Raw genomic sequence first — 23,366 nt, 5'->3', positions numbered from 1 at the left:
TAAATGCCCATGTAATATGTGACTGAGGTGCATTGGTGGCACAAAAACCTGTACTCGGTATGTGCATAGCAAAAGTAGGTGTGTGGCCAGCCATTGTATGTTTGTATTAGTCCTCCTGGTGTGACAAATGAAAACAAATGAAACTAATGAATCCATTATACACAGCAACATGCTGATTTTGTGTCATTACCACCACACAGAGCTAGTGATTCAGCAATTGCTCTCGACTGACCCTGATCTCACAGAATGTCTCTGATTTTATCTCATATTTTTGGTCTGTTCCACATTAAATTTATGGTTTTTCTAGCAAGTCATTAAGGATTGCAGTCACTTAATAGTGAACAACATTTTAGCTTCAGTCATGGCATCCTTGAGAAAAATGAACGCTAATGCAAAACCTGCTTTCTAGAAACTTTCAGATTATACAAGAGCAGTATCCTAAAATCATTTGGACCTGATATGAGCCTTTGTCTCACATTATTTCTGACTTCATCCCTGATTCTTCCAGTAAAATGTTGAGAGGTGTAGGTCAGCATCTGAGATGACATAAAATATGGAAAGATTGTTGTGAGATAGTGCATAGAACCTAGAAAAGATTGCTTAATGCTTCTCATAAAAATAGGTGGTGAGCTTAGATTGTTCATAATATGCACCTCATATATGCCATGTGAGGATACCCAAATTACTCACAACTAGTCCAATCCAAATAAAAATTTTCACCTCTAATTTCTTCTCATTCCTCATAGTTATCACAACCTTCTCCTAATTACTCTCACATCAACAATAAAATAAAATTAGTGAATAAAAAATAGGATCCCTATACATAATCAAACCTTTCCTTACACCTGAAGCAAGAACCACCATAGCCAGAACTCACCTAATCTCTACTCTTCTCTATGCTTCCCCCATATACAGTAATCTCTCCAATAGCAACCTCAAGAAACTAGCAACATCTTACCACAATATTGCTAGATTTGCTACAGGATTCCCTTTTAGAACCCATCACTGCCTAAATCTTAGACAACTAGGGTGGCTTGAACTTCCTAACCAGCTTGAACTTCAACAGCTCACAATAGCTCACAAGATCCTATACCAACCCACCAAAACACCAATACTCTCCAGCCTTATTACACCATATAACAATCTGAAACATCTACGCTCTTCAAACAAACTACTGATTAATATTGCTAAACCCAATAACTCTGCAGGAGACTGCATCTTCTCCAACTCTGTTGGAAAAATATGGAACAAACTACCCTCTGATATCATATCTCTGACCTCTCTCCCAGTTTTTAAAAGGCAACTGAAAATATATCTCAATAAGCAATGGCTATGCTCCTGCACTAACCCAGACTAACTCTGCTTCTTCTTCTCTTTCTTTTCTTTTTCCATAATTTTTTTCCCTGTATCCTTGATAACTTTCCCTTTACATAACATTTATGTATATATATTTTTCACATATATATTGTCTGACTACTGTAATTCACATCATGTGAAAAAACAAAAAACAAATATTTTATTACCTATTTTGGTTTGCTGCCATCATAATATCTGTTATAACCTGTATTGTCTGTTTCTGTTTAAACTTGTAATAACTACTGGAGCTTTTCTCCCCGGGCCTCTACTGAAAATGGACATATATCCAGCTAGACTAGCCCGGTCAACAAATGTAAAATAAATAAAATAAATAAATAAAAATGATGTCACTCCCCTGTTAATCCCTCATCCCACTCTTTGTCCTTTGATAAATAAAATGCTTCTTTTCCCTCACTGACTTTTCTCTCTCTCCAACCACCTCCAGCCCATAAACTTCTACCTTGTACAACTATGTTGTCTACTACAAATGCTGATAGACATCTTCTTCAACACACCTACATTGCTTCCTAACAATAAAAATACCCAAAATAGTTTACTTATGTGAATCATCAAATTTAATGCTGTTAATTTCAAACAGAACTTCACCTTATATTTTTTTATTTTTATCATGTGTTTATTGTACCTATGTAATGCCATATACTAATGTTAAATTTCAAAGTGCACCCATCATTGGTGTAGTTATGTAGCATGTATCAATCGGCCACCACCAGTGTAGCTATGTATGTTTTCTCGGCCAGTATCTGTATAACTATGTTTTATGTTTTATATTTCTAAATTCTTACCCCAGGATTCAATAACGTCCATGTAGTCTTCACACAGAGTATAAACGGAGTGTTACAGTGGGTGCAATGTTGTTCATCATGCAGCATTGTGCAATGCATATTAATGAAGCGTGGTGCACCTCAGCAAGATTTCGTGCCTCACAGCAGTGTTACTACCCATGAAACCTCTTCAGTGAATGCAAATAATATTACAGTGTAAGGTTGCTGGCTGGGAAGGTAACACATTACAAGATCTTTTATATAAGTAAAACCAGGAGATTTTAACCATCATATAATCTTCCTAGTTGCAGATGATAATAATTAGTATGTTTTCCACATTTTGCACATTTGATCCACATTATCATGGCTACTATTCCACATTTTAGAGATAGAAGGTTGAGAGATATGACACCAGATAGCACTAATTATGCCCAAGGATAGTATGACAGCATGGCATTTGCTTTACCCTTTCTTTATTTTTCTTCATTTAAATTTTTTTTGGCCACTGTTTGCCTGATGTGCCACATACACAAACACTGGAAGTGGAGAACCTGCACACCATGTCTGAGTGATGGTAAGCATCGTGCACCATTTTCAAATACTGTGTGCACATCCAATAAGGGAGCAATAACTGGAATTGGTGGCAAAACATCAAGATAAAAACTGCAATTGGTAGGAAAATCTCACTGTAGCTTGGGCTTGAATACTGGTAGTCATGACTTGTGTTTGCGGTGAGGGAGCTCACTTATGAACTCAGAGGTGAGGTGCCCAGGAGTCTGAAGTGTTTGTTGGACTCTTAATTCAGTATCATGAGCCCCACTCACTGTAGAGGGACTATTCAAGTTCAGAATACAACTCTGAAGTATGGAATAGTGTTGCCAGGGCTTTGACCAGTGCTACAGGTATCCCCCCACTGGTGAACAATGTCGACACCACATTGACGACCTCAGGAGGAGGAAAAGGTATAGCCTCTGTGATGAGGTGAGGTATTGCCATTTTTCCAGGGAGAGTGGACTGGTGTATTTGAGGCATGTGCCAGCATGGTTGGCAAAAGTTTTGTAAATAGGTTTGTGTAATTTGGCTAACACACTAACTTGTACAGTTGCTTGTATTTAATAATGTATCAACAGTGTTATTATAACTGATTAAATGCATATCTTTAAACAAAGAATTCTGGAAGGGAAGAGTAGAAGTTTTTGAAATTGTTCATTAATTTTCAAATACTGCAACAGATCTTAGGAAAACTCTGAATGTGTATTGTACCAGAGACAGGTGATCAAATGTGATGCCATTCTATAACCAGCACTGAGAGGATGGAACTTTCACAGCAGTTTTGTTTTGTTTTATTTGGAACCTGATATAAAAGATCTATGTCAGTTATCTATGTCAGTTATCACAGTTCAGTTCAGTATAAGTTAGAAGCTCATCACCTTGACTTGTTGATACATTTCTGCATCTAATCTTGCCTTGCTATATTAAGTTAGCTAGGGAACAGTTATTCTTTAGACAGTCTGGAAATGCAGTGAGATTAGTTGTGTGTGTTTTTATGCATCTGTTTGAATCTGGCCAGCTGTGACATTTTTATTTCTCATGTGATTGAAACTCTAGTGTTTATTGCACTTGGATATTTATTATTCTGTTTTCCTATTTTCGTATTTAGTATTAGATATTTTTTACTTTTCGTTGTGGCTGATCTTTTAGAGAATACTTTTGATATCTTGAGAGTGCTTATGCTTATTTTAGTGATGTCTTGACCACTCCAAAAAGCCTTGCTTGTTTGGTTACACTCTACCATTTATATTAGTATTTATTTTGCTCAGTATAATTGGATACCCTTGTAAGAGCCTAAGAGTGGTTGACTGGCAGCAGCATTGTTACCCTACAGTCTGAGCAGAAGTGGTGCAGCTTCCATGCTGGACTTTCACAGAAGTGTGTGTGTGTGTGTGTGTGTGTGTGTGTGTGTGTGTGTGTGTGTGTGTGTGTGTGTGTCAAAATCAAATGCCCAGGTGTGAGTGTGTCAGCTACTTGGAAATGGGACACACTGCTCTAAAGTGAGTCTTGTTTGGTATCTGGAGAGACAGTGAGTCCAGTCCCAATTCTGATGTATGTTTCCTTTGTGCTTTTGGGAGAAATTGTGCTTGATGCAGAGAGCTGCATCTGAAAATACTGTGTAAATTCATTCCTGTTTTTAATGACCATCTCTCAGTGGTGAGGATTGAGGGTCCTTGATTACTGGCCTGTGGTGTAGATTCCATCACATATTGGTGGCAGAGCAGTGGGATATTAATTGAAGTTCAGTAGACTGGGGGCAGTTGTCACTGAAGGTGTGTGCACTCTCAACAGCCACAAGGTAAACATTCAGAGTTTCATTTTCATAACAGTTTTATTTATTTTTGTTAGTTTAGTTTAGTCAGGGAAAGCAGGCAAAGATTTCAGCAGAGGATTATAGTAAGCAATTTTTTTTTTTTGACAAAAAAATAGGTGGCCAAGGTGTGCAAAGCCAAAGGACAGGTGCATGCCAACCGGACTAAAGAGGAAATTATTTCAGCTTTAATCACAGCTGCAGTGTGGCCAGGAGGACAATCAGTCTGGTGATGGAAATGTGCAGCCTTCAGGAACAGGACAATTCACTTTTTTCTCAGAGGATTTAAAAATCCATCTGGAGTTAAAGAGACCTGAAATGGAAGCCAAATGTTTATAGGCTGAAGAAAAGAAGACGCAGCATCAACTTGAACTGGAGGCCAAATGTTTGGAGGCTGAAGAAAAGGAGACGCAGTGTCACCATGAACTGGAGACCAAAGAGAGACTCTGCAACATTGATTGACTGAAGAAAAGGAGAAGTAGCATCAACTGGAGGCCAAACATTTGGAGACCAAAGAGAGACTGCAGCATTTGGAGATGGAAGAGAGACCACGGCATTTGGAGAACAAAGAGAAACTGTGATGTTTGGAGGCTGAAGAAAAGGAGACGCAGTGTCACCATGAACTGGAGACCAAAGAGAGACTGCAACATTGAGTGACTGAAGAAAAGGAGAAGTAGCATCAACTGGAGGCCAAACATTTGGAGACCAAAGAGAGACTGCAGCATTTGGAGATGGAAGAGAGACTGTGGCATTTGGAGAACAAAGAGAAACTGTGATGTTTGGAGGCTGAAGAAAAGGAGAAGTAGCATCAGCAAGAGAGGGAAATGCTGACCCTTCATCAGGGTCATGGAGATAATCAGGAAGGGAATTACCAGACCCCAGAAACAATAAAGGTCATTAAATGTCTTCCACAGTTTGCTGAGGGCGATGATTTTGGTAAAGCTGTAACTGCTGTTTCTAAATTGTCTAATACTGGTTGTTTAAACTAAACCATTAGACTAAAACAATGTTCATTGAACTGTTATACGTTGACACCTGAAGCTTACAGGAAAAGGTTTTGTGGGCATAGACACAATGCAGATGAAAGTGTGTGTGATTATATTGCTTAGTTAAGCACTTATTTTCATATGTGAGGGAGTGGGTGTCAGGTCATCACTTTTGAAAGACTGGCAGAACTTCTGATAAGGGAGCAAGCCCTTAATACTTTGCCTGAAGACATGACAATCTGATTGGCAGACCAGGAGTGTAACTCTGAGATGAGCTGGGGAGAAAAGAGGATCTCTACTTAGCAAGTAGGGTATCACTGCACAAGAAGGGGATACCCAGTGCTGCACATGGATATAAGGACCTATATCATCCCAAAAAACACAACCAATAACAGGGGAAGCCACAAGTTCAGGTACCCTGCCAGGATTAGGGGTTAGATGTTTTAAATGTCATCAGAGGGTCATGTGGCATACCAATGTCCACTGAAACAAGGTGGGGAACAAAAGGTGAGGGAGCCATAAACTGGGAATAACAGCGTGCCAGTAGTAAGTTGTGTGGAGACAACAGGGTTACCAAATAATCACCGCAGTTTGTATCCTGTCTTAGTGGATGGAATACAGACCACTGTTAAGAGAGACTAGACTCTACCTTAACTATTGTGAAGCCTGCAGTTACTAAAGAGGAGCAGTACTTGCATAGGCAGTCCATTCCTATTAGAGCTTTAGGAGAGATTCCATTCCACATACCTTTGGCCAGGGTTCATCTTGAATTGGAGGGTGGAAAAGGAAGCAAGCAGGTAGCTGTGTTTGAGGATATTCCTGCAGATGTTTTGATAGGGAATGATTTTGATAAGGCAGTAACTTGTATGCATGCAGTTACACACAGTCAGGCTTGGAGACAGATATATAGGTCTAGAAGCCTGGGAGGAGACCCAGACAGACCCCCACACCTGAAGCTTGGGCTAATGATTTGGCTATTTCAGGGAAGGAGCTAGCCTGTAGCAGTGAACTCTGAAAGTGAGCCACAGCTGCTGGTAGGTACTGATGTTCCCATGGAGAGGGTGACTGCAAGGGAAGAGGTGATTGGTAGTACCCATGCTGACAGTGAGGCATCACTGTCAGAAGATTCTAGGCTTCCTGTGGAAGGGGAGCTGGGAGCGGTCACAAAAGATGATGTGAGACAGGTTCAACTTTTGAACCCTACGTTATGAGGCTTGAGGGAGATAGCTAAGGACGCACCTGATTCTCAAGGAAAAGGGAGTCTTTATACTGGAACAAAGGGTTACTATATAGAGAGTGGACCCCTGAGGGAGGACCAGAGGGTGAGGTAATACAGTAGCTGGTACTGCACAGAGCCAACCATGTCACTATTCTAGCCATAGCTCATGACATTTCTTTTGCAAGTCATACGGCCATAAAGTGTACCAAGAGATATATTATGCAGAACTTCTATTGGACTGGGATTGCAGGCAATGTAACAGGGTGTTGCAGGACCTGTGAATAGTGCCAAAAATGTAGGCAAGGCAGGGGATAAGGTCAAAGCTCTGTTGATGCCTTTGCCTGTGACTGAGGGGCCATTTCTGAGGGTAGCTATGACTATTATGGGGTCTCTGAGTACCTCAAGTTCCGCAGGGAAGAAGTATAACCTGGTGGTAGCATATTATGCTACTGGATACCTTGATGCAGTGGCTCTGTCCTCCATAAAGGCATAGAAGGTGGCAAATTCTTTGTTAGAGATTTTCAGCAGAGTAGGTTTCCAGAGAGAAATGCTAACCAATAGAGGTACCAATTTCATGTCAGACCTGCTGGCTTGTGTGTGGAAATGTTGTGGAATGAAGCACCTAAAGAACACTCCTACCACCCCCAAACTAATGGTCTTATGGAAGGTGAAAGTCTACACTAAAGACCATGCTATGGGCATTTGCAAACCAGTTTAAGAGAGAGTGGGACAAATATTTGCCCCATCTTTTGTTTGCACACAGAGATGTTCCCCAGGAACCCACAGGTTTTTCACCCTTTGAGTTGCTGTATGGGTATAGGGTTAGGGGGCCTTTAGATCTGATTCATGATGAGTGGAAGGGTGGGTGTGAATCCCACAAGGAGTCTGTTGTGGCATATGTCCTAAACCTCAAGACAAGCTTAGGGAGCTTGTGGGCTTGGCCCAGGAGAACTGGGCAGGAGCCCAACAGCAGAAGAAGGACTGGTATGAAAGGAATGCCAGAGCCAGATAGCATGCTGTGGCACAGCAGGTTATGGTGCTCATTCCTGTCAAACATAATAAGCTGAAGGCAGCTTGGAAAAGAACCTTCAAAGTGGTAATGAAGGTCACGGATGTTAGCTCTATGGTAAACTTGCTATTCAGGAGGATGGGGCACAAATTGTATTATGTTAATATGATGAAGCCTCAGCATGTCAGGGAGGTCCTGGGCAGACTGCGAAGGCCAAGTTTGACCATTAAGCCTAGTAAATGTCAGTTGGGTATAGCAGAGGTCTCCTACTTAGGACATAAAGTGGGGAGTGATACGATTAGGCCAGAACCTGCCAATGTGGAAGATATTCAGGTATGGCCTGCCCCTGTTACCAAAAAGCATGTGAGGTCATTTTTGGGGAAAGTAGGGTACTATATAAAGTTTATTCCCAGTTATAGTACAATAGTTGCTCCTCTCACAGACATGACAAGCAAAAACAGGCCAGTTAAGGTAGTGTAGACCTCAACCTGCAAGCAGGCATTCCAAATCTTAAAGGGGCCTTGGGAGGACCTTCTGTGTTAGCCAATCCAGATTACAGCAAAGAAGTTGTTTTGCAGGTGGATATTTCAAACCATGGTGTGGGGGCTGAACTCAGTCAAGTTTTCTAAGAGGGAGAAGAGCACCAAGTTGTATATCTCAGCCATAGACTCCAACCCAGGGAGGAATGTTATGCACAAAACAACTCAAGATGAAGTCCTCAAAGAGAAATAAATGAACAACGGATAGCCAGTAATTTCCTTTTATTTAAAATTCAGTCTCAAGTGCCTCGGCTTACACCAAGCCTTCTAGGAGTAAAGCACAATAAAAAAAAAATCCACCCCTTTATATACAAAAAAACTCTCCTCAAACACCAATAATACAATTAACTAAGCAATTAAATTAACTTAAATACAATTATACAATTATACAAAATATTTCCAGCAGCATTCAGTATTAAGCCCCCTAGGGGTCAAGGTAGAATATTTCAATATAAATAATGCTTACTTATGCAACAATTTTCTTATTATATTGCAATACTTTGAATCATATTGTACTTTTTCTAATATGGTAGCCTTCAAACCATTTAAATTACTATTATGAAAGCACTTAAAATGTTGGGCTAAAGGGCTTTCAAGTTTACCATATTTGATATCCCTATGATGTTCTTGTAATCTGGTCTTGAAAACTCTTTTAGTTTGTCCCACATAAAATACATCACATCCATATTTAATTGCATATATAACACCTTCTGTTAAGCAGTTAAATTCCTTTTTAGATTTAAAGGTTACACCATTTATCTTATCAAATGTCTTCACTATGTTATGCAGCTGTAGAAAAAGAGTGTCTAGGCATAGTATGGGCACTGCAGAAACTTCAGCCTTGTCTGTATGGAAGGAAATTTACTGATGTTACAGACCATAATCCCTTAACATTGCTACATGGAGTCAGCCAACAAAATGCCAAGTTATTTAGGTGGAGTCTAGGGTTGCAGGCATATGTCATGACAGTGCAGCACTGTAGTGGGGTCAGCAATGCCAGTTTAGATGGACCCTCAAGACAGGGTACAGGTTAATGTGTTCACAGACAGGCCCGTTTTTCTTAAGCAATATTTTTCCAGGGTCACTTGAAAACCTAGCTTGAATCTTCAAAGTGGGGGAGAGATGTGACATTGTGAGGTATTGCTATGTATGCCAGGGAAATGGGGCAGTGCATGTGTAACATATGCCAGCATACTTTGCTGGAGTTTTGTGAATGGTTTTGTGTTATTTGACTATCATGCTGATTTGTACAGATGCTTGTCTTAAAAATGGATCAACAGTGCTATTATAACTGATTAAATGTTTATGTTTAAACAAGAATTCTGGAAGGGAATAGTAGAAGTTTTTGAAATTGTTCTGTAGCTTTCAGATACTGTAACAGATCTTAGCAAAGCTCTGAATGTGTATTGTACCAGAGTCAGGCAATCTAATCTGATGCCATTCTATAACCAGCACTGAGAGCATAGAACTCTCACAGCAGTTTGTTTTGTTTTGTTTTGTTTGAGACCTGATATAAAGGGGTCTATATTACAACATCAAACTCACAGGAGTCCGAACGTTGTAATATTGAACCCAAATGTTCAAAACACAGAAATAGCAAAGCCGTGGAACACCTTTTTATTTCCCAAGGAAAAAACAATGGTGGGCCATTTTCACGGCTTTGCTATTTTCTCCACTGTGGTGCAATCTCAGAATTGGTATAGTTAAGTAGGGGGGGTGTGGGAGGCACAGACCCCCATGTTGGGGGTGTGGGGGGGCAAAGCCCCCCATGTTAGATTAAGTTTAAAGTGTATGTGTTTTTTTTTTTTTTTTTTGTACCTGAACAGCAATTTTTTCCCTGGGAAAACAATCGCTGTTCTGTGTGTGTCTGTACATTTTGGGTTTCGAACTTCCCAGTTCAAGATTACATTGTCCAGACTCCTGTGAGTTCAACGATGTAATATAGACCTGATATAAAGATCTGTGTTAGTTGAGTTCAGTTCAGTTAGTTTGAAGCTCATCACCTTGCCTTGTGGAAGTAAGCATCTCACCATCCTATCTTGCCTTGCTTTATTAATTAAGTTAACTAGGGAATAGTTATTCATTAGACAATCAGGAAAAACAGTGGGATTAGTTAAGTATTGTTTTTGTCTGCATCTGTATGCATTTGTCCAAGTGTGTTATTTTTATTTATCCTGTGATTGAAACTGTGGTGTTTATTGTACTTTGATATTTAGTGTTCTCATGTTTCCTATTTTATTATTTATTATTAGGTATTTTTATACCTTTCATTGTTGCTGGTCTTTATAGAATACTTTTAAAATCTTGAGAGTACTTGTGCTTATTTTAGGGATGCTTTGGCCACTCTGAAAACCCTTGCTGCTTTGGTTTCACTCTACCATTTATATTACTATTAATTTTACTCAGTATAATTGGATACCCTTGTAAGAGCCTTAGAGTGGTTGACTAGTGGCAGCATGGTTACCTTATAGTCTGTCCAGAAGGGTTCAGCCAGTCAATCTGTGACAGCCTAGTGTGTGTGTGTGTGTGTGTGTGTGTGTGTGTGTGTGTGTGTGTGTGTGAAAATCAAATACCCAGGTGTGGGTGTATCAGCTACTTGGAACTGGGACATGATGTTACAATGTAAGTCTTGTTGGGTCTACTTCAAAACATTGAAATCTCATAACATTGAAATTCAAAACATTGAGACCATATCATCAAATACCCAAAACAATGAAAACTCAGAACATTGAAAGTGTGCATTATAACACTGAAAACTACAAAGCACATGTAAATAACATCCCCCCCAGCTACAACAACACCAAAGACGAAACACACTTTTTACTACGTTTCTGCAGGGGGGCAAGCTCCTGCAGCCCCCATGTGGCGGGCTCTGCCCCTCACATCCTCCCATAAATTAAATATAGCAACTCTCAGATCGCACTACAGTGGAAAAAATTTAATTTCCTAACCCCACTGTAACATGATCAACATGCAGATTGTTAACATATGAATGTGTTTCTTTCATGGAAGTTAAGTTAGTCCTCTGAGAAGTGCTGAGAGAATTGAATAGGGGAAACAGTGTTTATTTTGCCAATCTGTAATTGTTTTTAGACCATACAGGTAAGTCATTTAGACATTATGTTTACATTCTGTATGGTGATCGCGATACAGTGAGGTTAGGAAATTAACTTTTTTTCCACTGTAATGTGATCTTGGAGTTGGTATATTAAATTTATGGTGGGTGCAGGGGGGCTAGCTCCCATGCAGAAACATAGTAATAAGTGTGTTTATTAGTTTGGTGTTGTTATAGGTGGAGGGGATGTTATTTACATGTGCATTGTAGTTTTCAATCTTATGATGCAATGTTTCAGTGTTAGAGGTTTTGTTGTTTTGGATTTTCAGTGTTTTGGGTTTTTGATGATATGGTCTCAGTGTTTTGAAGTTCAGTGTTGTGAGATTTTAATGTTTTGAAGTAGACCCGCCTTGTTTGGGATCTGGAGAAATAGATCATCCAGTCCCAGGTCTGGAGCATGTTCCTGTGTGCTCTTGGGGGAAATTGTTCTTGATGCAGAGAGCTGCATCTGAAACATAGGTGTAAATCCACTTCTGTTTTTATTGACTATCTCATACAAGTGTGAGTGGTGTGGATTGAAGCTCCTTAATTACTGGCCTGGGTAGAGATGCCATCACACAAGCACACATCACTTTCCTGAGTTCCTGTAGCATATCTACATTCTTTTTGCTTTCTTTATCATTAAGGCTTTTTAAAGCTTTTGCAGCTCATAAAAAAGGTGCTTTGCATCTGAAAATTTTGCTTATTCTGCTCCATGCATATATGACCTCTTACTTTTATGATCCAGTCATTTTGAAAATAATTATGATATATATATACATATATATATATATATATATATATATATATATATATATATATATATATATAATAAATGCAAGACTTCAATTTAAAAAATAGATATAGCAGATTTCCAAACCTTCTGTATCACAATTAAAGTGGAAGAGTCCCTTGTATCCCAACACGGACACTGTACTTCATCCTCCACATACCTCAGCTACTCATATATACTAACTCCAATATCAGTCTACTTCAAAATAGGAAGATACTCCAACACATGCAAGATTTAGGCTTTTTATACATTTCTCATATTTAAGACATATATTCCCCAAACTCCCATTTACAATTTTGACCTTAGAAGGATCACAATTGCTTGTTAAGAATTTTAGTAGGCACATTATTATTTAAATATCATAACTCTCAACTGTCCAGATTTTCGTACACTGTCCATATTTTTGGTTTATATTTTTGGCCTGTTCTTCATAAAATCCGTGGTTTTCTGGCAAATCACTGGGATAATCTGAAGACTGAAGGCACTAAATAATGATATATATTGAGTTTCAGATATTAAATCCTTCAGAAAATGTATGTTAAAAAACCCTGTTATTCTAAAATCTTTCTAAGTTTAAAAGAATAATATTTAAAGTATGTCCGAATTTTTGGACATTTGTCTCCCCATTTTGTTTGGCTTTGTCCATATTTCTTGCACTAAGAGGTTGAGGGGCATGTTTTATTATAAGATGAGCTCATGGTCAAATAAAATTTTCTTTCTGGATGGAATTAGCTTTTTTGATATAAAGGTTAGGTATTTATTTCTGTGCTTTGTTTCTGATATATGATAAAGATATTAATTTAATTGTTAAAAATAACATCAAACTTAAATGCAGGAGATCAGGTCTGTCTTCTTATCTAGTCCTTTTTTTTTTGGAATCCTAAATGTGTTATTAAAATCAAGTGTTGTTTGGTTGTTCATGTTTTGGTTGTTTACTGTGACTGTATTAAAATTGAAGCCTATAATTAAAATATATGAATCGTGTTTCCTAAATAAACAAATGAAAAAATCATACTGTCCTCCCACAATTATTTTGTAACTATACAAGAGATCTGACTAATAACTTGAGATGCCTAATAATTCTTAAGTGGATGGTTGCAGTACAGTTGGCTCAGTATTTCAGACGCTGGGCATCCCCCCCCCCCCCCCCCGTGATATGACTTGATAAACATTTCTGGGCTATGTCTTTAAGAGTTTTTTTTTTCACATACAAGTTGAACATTATTCACTGTATCAAACATTATTGAAAAATTAAATAAGAGTGTTCTGATATGTTTTCCACTGATTGTACAATTGCAATCATATTAAATGCTTTTAATACATGTCCAGGCAGCTTGCCAAGGTGAGTCTGTGTTCCATCAGATGTTCTGAAACCATAAATAGCAATAATAGTTCATTAAACCTCTGTCTAGTTAATTATTAGTATATGTGCTATCATTTCTAGTAAGTGAGAAGAGGAAGTTACTTTGTCTGAATTTCATCAGAGCTATAGAATTCATATGTGTATAATATGTTAATGTATGCTGTGCTCCACAGCACAAAGACATGCACATGCATGTTTAACTATATTTATAAATTGATCTATAATGATTTGTCAATGAGCTGATTCATCAAGACTCAATATATCAATCCAGCCAGTCTAACCTGCTTCCTTCATAAATTCAAAAATACAAAGTAAATTGTTTTTTCCCATATAGCGGTGAAAAAAGGACCAATTTTCCTACCCTCAATTTGTATGTTATTGCCTGGGTGAATATATAAGACAATTACACACAATTGTTTAGTTATTTATTTTCAGGAATGAGACTAAGATCTCAGCATTAGGGAAATGTGGAAGGAGACCAGTAAATGGGAGTATGTTAAGAGTATCGAGGAATAGTATTGCTATGCCACTACCTTTTTGCTAATTCTGTATTACATTGTAGAGGGAAGAATTCTGAGTATTTTATTGTTGGTTTTAGCCAGGTTTCAGTCATGTCTAGGATATCTGTTTTATTGTGAGATAGGCAGGGGTGCAGTTCTGTAGTTCTGTTACAGATGCTTTGAAGGGTTATTGTGGATATGTGTAATGGTTTAAAGCAGCTGGTAGAGGTGTTTGCTGTAGTGGGAGTGGAGGCAGCTGGATCTGGGTTGCGGTGGATGTTGCCACATTGAAATAGTGTCAAGAAAAGAGATGAAAGGGGTCATGTTAGAGTGGGTTGTCTGGAACTGATAAAGTGCAGTAAGAGGGAGATGTTGTAGCTAAGATAGAAAGTAGAATAGATTGTGGGGAGAATAAGTATTTTAGAGCAAAATAATGGTGTTATATAGTATACGTTAGGGTGTATATCTGAGTAGCTTTCTGACGAGGTGGTGTGTGGAGGTAGGTTTCTGATGTATATTTAGTCAGCACTGCTCTTGAGTTTGAATAGGGAAGTTGTATTAGAAGTGCTATGACCAATATGGAATAAAATAGGTAGAGTATGTAAGTGATGGGGGGCATGGTGAATGGCTGGAGTTGAAATTAGAGATAGGAAGTAAGGGGGAGGAAGTGAAAAAGTTTTATATGTCTGTTTGAGTAAGGAGGTATGGTTAAAGGGCTTAAGTTTATCAAAAGTTGGGGTGGGTGAAAATTGGGGATAGGGTACGGGAGCAGAGTGGGCCAGAGCTGAGTGGCTGGGAGTAACATCACACAGATTTACTTTGCAATAAACACAAGCAAACAAGGCAGAGGTCTAAAAGGGCTAAACAACTCCTTCTAACACAGTAGAAAATAAAACACCTTTACTACCTTCACATAAGAAATAAGCAGTCTAGCAAACCAGCATAGAAAAAATACTAAAAATGCACTTAGGAGCTTGCATACATGATAAAACAGAACAAGAAAACATATAAATGTTCCTCACATAGTTTTTCCTTCCTTGTCTGTGGTTTCTAATGTGCTTAACTATTAATTTACATTAATGCCCTGGTCAGCTCGAGCACTACGCTGGATAGCTGTGAAGAGAGAGGCAGTGAAGGAAAAAGATGGTGGGAAACATTAGCTGCAGGCGTTTAAATTCACAGAGGATGATGTGAGAGGGGAGGGGGAAGAGAGATGGCAGCAAACTGTGATGAATGGAATCATATTGAAACCAAATGGACCTAACTGTGAAATAAAGCAGCCACCAAGTAACAATCAGTAAGTTAGCAATGCAGTTTTAGATACTTTATTTGTATTTTTAAGCTTATGGCAAAAGTTGATTAAATAAAAATGTAGGACTCTAAACTAAAGAAAACCCCTTACATTTCCATTAGAGTAATGCTTTAAGAAGGATAGAAAATGCTTTCAAAAGGACAGAAAATGAAAAGAAACAGAGTGGTATGGGAGGGTGAGGGTGGAAAGAAGCAAAAAAGATAGCAGTGGGGCACTTCAATTGAGCAGAGGGGAGTATAGAGAAAAGAAAGTAAGAGGGGAAGAGGCAGAAGGTTTGGAGCTTGAAAAGGATTATGACAGCAAGGAGAAAGCGTTAAATGCTAGAGCAGCTAGAGGGAGTGCAGCAAGTGACCAGGGGCTAAACCAGTGTAAGACATAATACATTAATATGAGGACATACATTGCTGGGTGGAAAAAAGGTGGTAGCAGAACCGTTTTGTCTGTAGAATGCTTGGCTTCACTGATCGCAGTAAGCACACTGTAGGTAGCTGGGGCGGAATGGGCTGATTCCATTGTGCAATATTGCTAGGTGAAAAGAAGGTGGTAATAAAATCATGATATAGCAACAGATAGCTGTGTCTGCTGAAAAATAACTTTCATTGTGTTCTGTAAAATTGAGGAGGTGATTTAGGAAAAAAAAACAACTCTACATATATGCCCTACTATACAGTATTTTGTTATAATGTTCATCACTTCTGAAATTAAAAATGAAACATACCGGGTCTATATTATAACATCGAAGTTTTTAAACATCGAATGTTATAATATCGAACCCGTAATGTCGAATGCTGAAAACAGCGAAGGTGCAAGACACTGAATTCTTTCCCAGGGAAAGAATTTGGTGGGCCGTTGCTGTGGCTTCACTGTTTTCAGCGTTCAATATGTTGGAACGTTACGGATCGGGTTCAGCTAAGTGTGCAATTGTGTGCAGGTTAGGGTTAGGGGGCAGGTTAGGTGAGTTAGGGTTAGGGCGCTGATCAGGTAAGTGTGCGGTTGTGTGTAGTTAGGGGGCAGGTTAGGTGAGTTAGGGTTAGGGCGCGGGTGAGGTGAGTGTGCGATAGTGATGGACCTTAGGGTTAGGGTTCGGTTAAGGTAAGGTGATAGCTAGTAGTGTATGTAAAGTTTAGTTTAGGTTTAGGTGTAGGAATTTAAGTGTATGTGCGTGGATTGCTATTTTTTTTGTGTGTGTTTGTGTTGTGTGTATGTTTCTCGGAATAGCAATTTTCTTCCCTGGGAAAAAATTCGGTATTCTGACTGTTCGATGTTTTCAGATTTCGGTGTTTGGGGTTCGATATTATAACATTCAATGTTTAAAAACTTTGATGTTATAAAATAGACCCAAACATACCAATGTGTTAATTTAAAATCTTGTAGTGCATGAAGTGCGGTGATTACACTCTGATATTCAGAAAAAAACAAATCAGTTAACAGCTCCTATAGCATGAGAGCCCAATCTTAAACATACCTAGGGATTTAAGTCTGCCAGCAGTGACCAGCAAACAACAGCAACAGAATTAAAAGCTGATTTGTTTCTGCATGTTGTTTATGCTAGTAGTGTGTCTTTCACTTTCTGTAACAGAGTGTGTTACTGGCTTTCTGGCAGTGCTTGCTAAGTGCATTATTTCTTTGAAAGCAGGCAAAATGTTTACCATTTTTCTTTTTTTTTGTAACTAGTAGCACATAGAGGAGATAAAGTTCCATGCACTACAGGGAATTATGATTGGGTCTCTGATCATAGCCCATTATTATGTACTTTTGACATGGATGCCAACCATTTTTTGGAATCCATGCCTTGAACACTTAATACGTTGGTTACAATCAGAGAACTTGTCATAAACCTCTGTATTAAGCATAACTTTTCCTCTGACTGATAAGCAAAAATAATGTTACTTTCTTTTTCTCTGTGACAGAGGTGTTATAGAATGAATACCTAATGATTGCAGCCTATTTATTACTTTTAGAGAAACAATAAAATTATACTCACATGACTTATTTTCAGGTGAATGTTCACATCATTATAATTGAATAACGCTAAAGTAATATTCTCTTATGCAGGATTCAAAATAGTTCTCAAACCACGCATTTTCAGTTCTAATGTTTTGTATTCTGATCAGCAAAAGTACAAGCCATCAGCTCTCCCAAAGGAATAAGTCAAACTTGAAGATTTAGTGAACAAATAGTCTCAGCCGAGAAAATAGCCTGTTTAGTTTCACAGGGTAATGCAATGTTTTCAAGTAGATTAATTCACTGATGGAGTGTTTTCATTTCTTTCTAGGTCACCTGCATCTTCCGAGGAACAAGGTAAAGGCCTATTTTGCTGTCAGAGATTCTGTTCTGGTGAAAGTGTAAACATGCTAGATTACTGATACTGCTTCATACTTTCTTCCCCGATAAGTATAGCCTTTCTTGTAGTTATCAACTAACTTCACAATGTAGCAGTCTTACCTACACAAGAAATTGCAAGGATATATTTTGTTTTATGTTTTGCTCAGCACTAATAAATTAAAACAGTTGTCAATTGTTTATCTTAAACATTACGAAATTCTACTAATATTTTATTGCAATCTTTATCCTTACAAGGAAACTGTTTGGCTCCGAGTTTCTTATAACACTTGGTACTTTAATGTATAAATGTGGTACTACAGACTGTGTTTAAAGAAACACCACTTCCATCAGTACTATTAAATGTATGGTCTTTTATGTTTTTTTACACAGAATCTTTCTTACTACTGAAATTGCAGTTTGGTAGAAAAATACATTTCCTATTACATTTTTGTTATTTTGGCAAATGTATTTATTGTAGCTGCTCATTCAAAGAAATGACACTAACTACCTTGATCTGTTCAGATGTTTTCAAATGAAACAAGAATGCTCTGCTTAAATGTACATGGTAGAGTTTATTCACAAAGCCTCATTCTTCTTCTTCTTTCGGCTTTTCCTGGTTAGGGTTCGCCACAGCAGACCACCTGTCCGCTCATGACTGGCAGTGGAGTTTTACGGTGTCAAGTTGCCAGCCCAGTGTCCAACCTTCCACAGAAGCCACACACATACACTCACTCACGCCTAGGACCAATTTGGAGTATTCAATCCACCTACAGCATGTCTTTGGGATGTGGTAGGAAACAGAGATCACCCGGCGGAAACCCAAGCGACCACAGGAATGGCATGCAGACGCCGCAAAGAAGGCACCCCAGCTAAGAATCGAACAGGAGAACCTCTTGCTGTGAGGTGGCAACACTAACTGCTGCACCACCGCGGTCTCCCCTATTCACAAAGCCTCATTACTGTCACTAAACTATACTGTCAAAAGACTGTGATGAATGCTAGTTCACATTACAATAAGGCTTTTCATATACTATGGAAGGTTAAGAGATTTTACTTTTTGTAAGACAAAATTCATTTCTGAAGACTATAACAGCAGTTTACAAACAACACATTATGCAGGATGAATTACTAATGCAAAAGTTATACATTTTTGCAATACATGTAATGGCTACATTTTGGCATGCTTTTATTATATGGTTATCTTTCTGGTTATTTAATGCAAATAAAATATGCAAAACCTAGCATCTAGTGTATTAGATGCTTTGCCAGAGATGGTCTGCACCTGTCACCCCTGGGATTCAGGTTACTGGCTAAAGCTCTTGCCACCCCTATAGGGCCTTTTTTAGGCAAGGTTCAAAGGAAAAAACACCACCGTAACAGACAGAAGCAGGCAAAATCTGAAAGTAATGCTACTCAATGCTAGAAGTCTAAACCTCAAAATGCACTCTCTTGAGGCACTCCTAAAAATGGAGAACATCGATATCTGTGCAGTAACTGAGACCTGGTTCAAGGCTCCAGAGAGCACCCCTGCAATACCAGGCTACAATTCTTACTACACTTTTTGGCCACAAAACCAGGACCGAAACACTAAAGGTGGAGGAGTGTCCATATTCACCAAGGATATTCACACCTCCAGGCTAGTTGCCCAACACAATGCATCTGAATTTCTCCAGGTGCAACTAACACTAGGTAAGACTGCAATCCAAATTGTAGCTTGCTCAAGATCCCTAGCCATGCCCCAAGATTCTCACTACACCTTTCTAAACATACTGGAAAATATTAAGATACAACCAAAGACCCTAATACTGGGTGATTTCAACTACCCTGCCATTAATTGGGAAAACTACTCAGGTAACAACTCCTTTTCCCAACAGTTCTTGAAATTCATAAATTCCAATGCCCTGGATCAACTAATTCATTGTCCCACCAGGGGCTCCAATACCCTAGACCTGGTCATTACCAACATGGGAGATAGATGCTCCACACCAGTGATCACCCCCTCATTGGTCAGGTCTGACCATAAGCAAATCACCCTTGACATCCACATCCCACCTCCACCCCCCAGTAAGGAAACCTCCTTAAAAAACTTCTACAAAGCCAAATTCAAGCTACTGAAGTCAGAAGTGACAAATTTCACAACACCCATGCAGACGGGATCTGGAAGTTCGACTGCAGAATCCTAAACTAAGGCACTGTATGAGCACATCCACTCGTGCATGAATCGTGCCATATCAAATAGAACCAAGATGCTCTTCTCAAAAAAAAAGAAGCTAATCTGGTGTTCCCCTGCTAAAAACAAACTATACAACAGAAGGAAGAAACTGTTGCAAAAAAGAGGAAAATCACAGGATGCAAAAAACTCCCTTACCAGCCTCAGTAAGAAGCTGAGATCCCTCATAAAATCCTTCAAAGCTAGTTACGAAAATAAAATCGCCAAAGATTCCAAAGACAACCACAAGGCATTCGATAGTTATGTCAAGAATCTAAATGGCAATGCTCAGATCTTTTCTGAGTTACAACAGAATGGCATTAAATATAATGATCCCAAGGATATTGCCAATATCCTGGCAGATCGATTTAGTGCCAACTTCACCCCACTCTCACCCCCTAAAGGGCCCATCTAAATACCAAAAGATTGCCAAATTCCGATAACCACGGCCATACAGGTAGAAACCGCACTCTCCAAAGCTAAGAATACAGCATCCATGGGACCAGATGACATCCCAAGCTGTGTACTACATGAACTACAAAATGAACTGGCACCTCACCTAAGTGTCATGTTTAATCATGGCCTCACCTCAGGCTTTGTGCCTACTGAGTGGTGCACAGCTACAGTTATCCCGCTCCACAAGGGAGGATCCACCTTGGATCCCTGGAACTACCGTCCCATCAGTCTGACAAGCCTGATTTGCAAGAGCATGGAACGCATTATCATGAAACTTATAAACAAAGACATTGGCAACCTTCAAACACTGGACCCCACCCACTTTGGGTTTGTGAAGGGCCGATCTTGTCTCCTGGATCTGATTGACTTCTTCAAATCAGTCTCCAGAGCTGTGGACGTGGGTAAGGCAGTCCACACAGCCTATCTGGACTTCGCCAAGGCCGTTGACACCATCCCCCTCTCTGGAATCATAGATAAACTTACTAAGCTGGGCATAAATCCCTATGTCACTCGATGGGTTGCTAACTGGCTTACTGACAGAACCCAGACGGTAAAAGTAGCCGACTCCAAATCCAGCTCCAGACAAGTGGCAAGTGGAGTACCTCAGGGTTCAGTCCTAGGACCACTCTTGTTTGTCATCTACTTCTCTGAAGTACAGGTCAACACTAAGGGACTCTGGCTAACAAAGTTTGCAGATGACTGCAAACTGGGAGCCATTATTGAATCCCCAAATGATGTGGATATTCTACAAAAGGGCCTTACAGAAACAGATGCCTGGTGCCATAGCCATGGGCTCAAGCTTAATGCCAAGAAATGTATAGTTATCCCCTTTGGAAAAAAACATGTACCCATGAATTACCACATAGGTGGCAGGACACTAAACATTGAAAGTGTGATGAGAGACTTAGGGACACAGGTGGACAGTGGTCTCACGTTCGATAACCACATTGCCACAACATTCAGGAAATCCTTCTACGTGGCACATCTCATCACTAAGGGCTTTTCATCCAGAAAAAAGGAGGTCATAGTCCCACTGTACTCATCCCTCATTAGACCCATTATAGAGTATAATGCTCTGTTTGGTATGTACCTCACAAGACATCTGCAACAGCTGGAAAGGCCACAGAAATACCTCACTAAAAGAATCACAGGCCTAAAGCAGATGCCATACACTGACCGTCTAAAAAAACTTCAGCTATACTCTGTGGCATATCGTCTACTCAGAGGTGATCTCTGCTTAACATACAAGGCCATGTCAAACCCTGAGCTGTTGGACATGCTCCACTTAAAGAAATCTCAATCCCTCAGAGTCACACGCTCCAGGGATCTAAACCTTGTCATCACAATGAACAAAACATGCTGGATGGATAGGTTCCTGACCCAGAGACTCCCCATACTCTGGAATAGACTGCCCATACATATCAAGCAGAGTGCCTCATTGACCCTCTTCAAAAGGAACCTTGATGATTGGATGGGAGATAGGAAATTCACCCCGGGGATCATGTCAGTCGCCCTGCTAGACAGGAGCCTGGAGAAGTAAATATTGTGGGAAGATATATCCAGGGAATTGTTATGGCTAGGCTTGCATAGGCCCTAGGGCTGATAGCCTAGTACCAACCTATGAACCTATTAGACATGATAATGAATCCGACAAGTACATATGCAATACTTCATGCCAATTTGCCTTTAAGTACTTACAGCCCTGATTTTCCCAGATCAGATCAAGATACTCCCAGGTCATTAAAGTAAGTAGTGGGTATACCAGCATCTTTCCTCTACTTTTCTTAAAGTTATCATCCCTAAATATTCTTGAGAAATGACTACTGCATGAGCCATTGAATACATTGTGGTCTTAAGACCTAATGACAAGGTCTACAACTTAGTGAGACTGACACTCAGAGTTCCACAAACTAAGGTCCTAGAACTTAAATTTACCATGGAAAAGACAAGCTACCAGGTCTCCTGTCTACAGAAGTTTTAGAAGAAGCTGCTATAACAAATAACTCCATACATCTAGGTAACTTTTATAGTAAAGTTTCAGTTACCCAGCACCCATGGAGGTTGGTAGAGCCCGGATAACTGTACTTTCTGGTTGCTTGAGAGTTACTATTAAAAATAGGCCTGACTAGTACTTTACCCTATACTATTTGTTTGGTCTGACTTGTTCTCAGGTTGGGGAAAGAGGGAATATATTCCTATCTTCCTTTTTAAAACTCTAAATCTCTAAAAACGTAAGGTATGTTTCTGGGGGGGGGGGGATAGTGCAACACATGAAAATTGTACTGTACTTCTTCAATTTTTTTGCCAGTTGCTTGAGAGTGCTGGTTGCTCGAGTTCTGGCTATGTGACTGTTTTTTATACTATCCAGCTATACAGTGGAGCACCTATACATCTAACCTAGGGTATGACCAGAGATTTCTGGATTTGATCATATTAATTCCTTTGCACCTAACCATTAGTGAACCCACTAGAAACCAAAACGTTATGAATTTGGTCCTCACTAATATTGTTTCTACCTGTTACACCTCTTAGTCTCTCTTTCACTGGTTAAGACAGACCATACACTCATGACATTTACAGAGTACCTTGTAAGCAATATCTCCATATTTAATTACTTTGGAATGTTGAACATTATACAATTGTATGACGGAATTTCTAAATGTACACAGTGATATCACTGTTATTGACACTGACACAACAGCTATCTTCAGTAAAGAGTCTTATGTCCACTTAGACAAATACAAAGATCTAGTAGTCCCAACTACAGCCAAATACAATGTAAAACTTAACCCCTTCCATCCCTGTGATACCAACAAAAACAAACTTTACAGCAAGATAAAAACAAAAATCCATAACCTGCATTGTAAAACAAGAACTCCTCAGAATGAGGATACTGTAAAATATATTACCAAGAAAATGAAAAGAACCATAATGATCAGTAAAGCCACCCATAAATGGAGATTATCTTCTGAAGCAAAGGATAACTACAAATCCAACTTTAGACATGTTACAAAACTAAGGGATAATTCTCAACATTGTTTTGAATGTCTCCTTAATGGTA

General features: G+C 39.2%; 1 protein-coding gene across 3 annotated transcripts in view; it reads left to right on the top strand.

The window, feature by feature from the left end:
* Positions 1-23,366, top strand: part of DGKI (diacylglycerol kinase iota) — a 5,490,864-nt gene that overhangs the window by 4,893,988 nt on the left and 573,510 nt on the right. For all 3 annotated transcript variants that reach the window (XM_044088223.1, XM_044088222.1, XM_044088221.1), the window contains one exon: positions 17,591-17,616. In XM_044088223.1, coding sequence (XP_043944158.1) covers positions 17,591-17,616 — 26 coding nt within the window. The remainder of the gene's footprint in view (positions 1-17,590; positions 17,617-23,366) is intronic.

Source organism: Protopterus annectens, chromosome 11.part0 (assembly GCF_019279795.1).
Source record: "Protopterus annectens isolate FY-2018-M chromosome 11.part0, PAN1.0, whole genome shotgun sequence".
NCBI classification, from domain to species: Eukaryota; Metazoa; Chordata; order Ceratodontiformes; family Protopteridae; genus Protopterus; species Protopterus annectens.
Note: the sequence above shows the minus strand (reverse complement) of the source record. Positions and strands in the feature narration are given on the sequence as shown.